We start from the raw sequence: 3,494 nt of genomic DNA, 5'->3' as shown, positions 1-3,494 counted from the left end.
GGGTGTGGAGAAACGAAAATTAAAATTTAACAACGAAGAAATGCTGGAGAAAAAATAAAAAATTAAAGTTAAGCAACGAAGAAAATGCGGAAGAAAAATTGAAAATTAAAATTAAGCAACGAAGAAAATGCGGGAGAAAAATTAAAAATTAAAATTAAGCAACGAAAAAATGCGGGAGAACAAATTAAAAATTAAAATTAAGCAATGAAGAAAATATGGGAGAACAAATTAAAAATTAAAATTAAGCAATGAAGAAAATGCGGGGGGAAATAAATAAAAATTTGGCAGCAAAGAAAATGCGGAAAAAAAATGAAATTAGAATTTAGCAAGAAAGAAAATGCGGGTGAAAAACTTAAAATGTAGCAGCAAAAAAAATGCGAGAGAAAAAATACAATTAAAATTTAGTAACAGAAAAAATGCGGGCGAAGAAACAAGTGCGGCAAGATGGCGGTCACTAAGCTGTACGAAAATTAAAAGAATGCAAAACTATAAAACATTGAAGCGGTTTGCCGACTAACATGGCTGCTCCTTACTGACTAGACTAAGAGAAACTTGCTGAAATTTAGAGATTTTTAAATAATCGATAATTAAATAAAATGCAATTATATATTGGCACTAAGTAAATAGTAAGTAGAGAAACTTCTATAAATTAGCGAAAAAATTTCGCAAACGACCACTAATAAACTGCTAGGGGTGAACCTTGTAATAATTGATGTTCAACTTACAGAAGATAACGCGGCTAAATAACTTTAATCTTTTTACATCAAACGCTCGGTTCTAAAATGTCGACAAAAATGTTCACATCACCATATTATATGTTGATGCTAAAAGTGGTATTTATGGATGTTGAAAGTATCAAGGTTTGATGCTGAAACACTTGATAAGTATCGTAGTAATGGCGGATAGACAAAATTAGGCAAGTCTGTAGCGAACTACACAACTAAGAAAAAATTTTGATTGAACCATAGATAACTAGTGAAGATGTGCTATTAATACCTAGCTAGTTAGGGTGCACAATAGGCAACTAGCGTGCACCAGGCCAAGGAAGGCTGTAGTGTCGCTACCAACAATACTTGCTATTTTTATTGTCGATAAATCTCAAGGATGAACAATTTCAGCAACATTTCAATTCAAATTATGACTAGATTACTGAAACAGACATCTAATAGAAGAATAGGGAAACTTTAAATTGAAAAAAATCTTACAAAATAACGACATCAAACAGAGAAATAGAGAAACTTCAATTTAAAAAAAATGTTGCAAAATAGATCGCAGGAAAAGACCACCAGTTCGAGACCTCTTCACATGCCACGAGACGCAACAAGACCAGCATCTCTAGCTCACGAGACCTCTTCTCATGCCACGAGACGCAACAAGACCAGCATCTCTAGCTCACGAGACCCTGTCTCTTATACACATCTCGACCCTACTTCTCTCTCCCCAGGCCTATACGACCCTACTTCTCTCCTNCACGTCTGTAGATGATTTTATACTTGAGTTTAATGACAGAGAGGGCGCACCAAATGGCTTTCTTCCAGCGTGACTGCAACAGCCAGCGGCGCACCTTGTCAACAAGGAGCTTCAGGTTCTCAGGGTCACTGCGCATAATCTGATCGAATTCTGCATACTTTCCGGGACGGAAGAACACGCGCGTTAAGCCGAACTTGAAGTCCTTCTCATCCAGACCCAGTGCACGAAACAGAGCCTGTCCAAATAAAAAGATAAATAAATGAGGAGCTTCAGAGGGTCGAAAACTTTGAAGGTGCTCAGATAATCTAGATCAAATTAGTCCAAGTACTCGGATAATCTAGTTCAAATTAATCCGAGTACCAATCATCGACGGTTGAATACCAAATGCTTAGAAATTAGTCAATTACCCAAAGAAATAACAAAATTTTGTTAAATAAACCGGGAGATTTACTACGTGATCAGTAAAGGCACATGACATTGTGTACAAACTGATTTTATGAATCTCTAAAAAAAAGTCCATCAATTTATCAACAGAAACCACGAACACTAGCCTTATCTAGACCTAGTTTAAGCCTGAGCAGACCTTGCAGAAGAGTCTGGGGTCGAGCCTCGAGAGCTGGGCAGGGAGGAACTGCTTGTACATGTGGTAAAGGTCATGGAAGGGAGCCCTGGAAGGGTAGCCCTGCTGCATGAGCTCTAGCACGGAGGTCATGCCCGAGCACTGCAGCTGCGACAGGATTGGTCCGCCCTCGAACTCGTGGTCCACCATCTTCACGTTGGGCTTGATGCATCGCACGAAGCTCGTGCCCTGCAATTGCGAATATATTAGATATATAGTCGTATTTTACAACTGACAAAATGGGGTAAAGTTGTATTTTAGGTTCAATGGGCCAAATGAAGTAAAAATCATATTTTATAAAGCTAGCTGGCCAGCAAGTCAGCAAAATGATTTTAACGACCAACTGGCCGAAGTCCTATTTTTGGACAAACTGGCTAATATTTTCTGACTAAATGGCCAAAAGTGACAAAGTCATATTTTACTGCTAACTGGCTTAAATGTTATAAATGCTAAACCTATGGCATAATGCGAAACACACGAAGAGAGGTGTGTAAGCGCTTGTTGCGTAAAGAGCATGCATTTAAGTTCTCATACATAATATGCTCATTGCCCAAACAGTGCTCGTGTGGAGAGTGAAAGCAACATGAAGGTGCTCATGTAGACCGTATTTTTTGCTTATCTTCAAACATATTAATAGTTTCCTCAGTAAGTAACAAGCCCTCTAAGACAACAACCTTCTTCGTTGATAAACTAATAATAATAACAATAATAACGAACACAACACAAAAGGCACTGACGGTGCGCATGAGTTTATCCATGAGTTCTTAAAGTTGCGTCATGATTACCAACAATAATAACAATAATAACGAACACAACACAGAAGGCACTAACAGTGCTCATGAGTTTATCCATGAGTTCCTGAAGTTGCGTCTTGAACTTGGCAGCGATGGAGATGAAGGTGAGCTTGCCACGGGCAGAGGAGGGCGCGGCGCCCGACATGAAGAGCCCTCTGATGAACTGGTTGCCTGCCTCCTGCGCCAGTCCCTCCAGGGACTGTCTCTTATACACATCTAGATGTGTATAAGAGACAGTCATTGCATTAAGATGTAGCTGGGCTGTAAATGATAAAGGTCATCAGAGTAATCCAGCACGCTGATCCAGCAGTCGTTATTGGAACACAATCCAGCTGTGGAGCGCGGCAGCAGGTCCAGCTCAGTGACCTGACACGCGATGTCCAGCAATTGCCTTAACGATGACACGGCAGCAATTAGCGCAGACAAGCTAGTTCTTAACAAGCTAGTTCTTGACAAGCTAGTTCTTAACAATCCGCTTTAGAAGTAGCGTGCCTCGACCCGACTGATTATGATTGACATCCCTAGACTGAAGTGCAATCACACGAATGATTGATCTTGCGCTGCGCACGCGGTAATGTTGTTCTGATTGTTATGATTGGCAAACCTGACGC

The 3,494-nt window shown here is 39.9% G+C and overlaps 1 protein-coding gene across 1 annotated transcript in view; it reads right to left on the bottom strand.

The window, feature by feature from the left end:
• Positions 1–1,456: 1,456 nt before the first annotated feature.
• LOC108678515 (unconventional myosin-VI-like) overlaps positions 1,457–3,494 on the bottom strand; it is a gene marked incomplete at its 5' end in the record, with an annotated part of 3,208 nt that continues 1,170 nt past the window's right edge. The window contains 3 exons of the mRNA XM_018166966.1: positions 1,457–1,705; positions 2,054–2,278; positions 2,921–3,086. Coding sequence (XP_018022455.1) covers positions 1,457–1,705; positions 2,054–2,278; positions 2,921–3,086 — 640 coding nt within the window. The remainder of the gene's footprint in view (positions 1,706–2,053; positions 2,279–2,920; positions 3,087–3,494) is intronic.

The sequence above is a fragment of the Hyalella azteca genome, unplaced genomic scaffold (genome assembly GCF_000764305.2).
Source record: "Hyalella azteca isolate HAZT.00-mixed unplaced genomic scaffold, Hazt_2.0.2 contig11068, whole genome shotgun sequence".
NCBI lineage: Eukaryota > Metazoa > Arthropoda > Malacostraca > Amphipoda > Hyalellidae > Hyalella > Hyalella azteca.
Note: the sequence above shows the minus strand (reverse complement) of the source record. Positions and strands in the feature narration are given on the sequence as shown.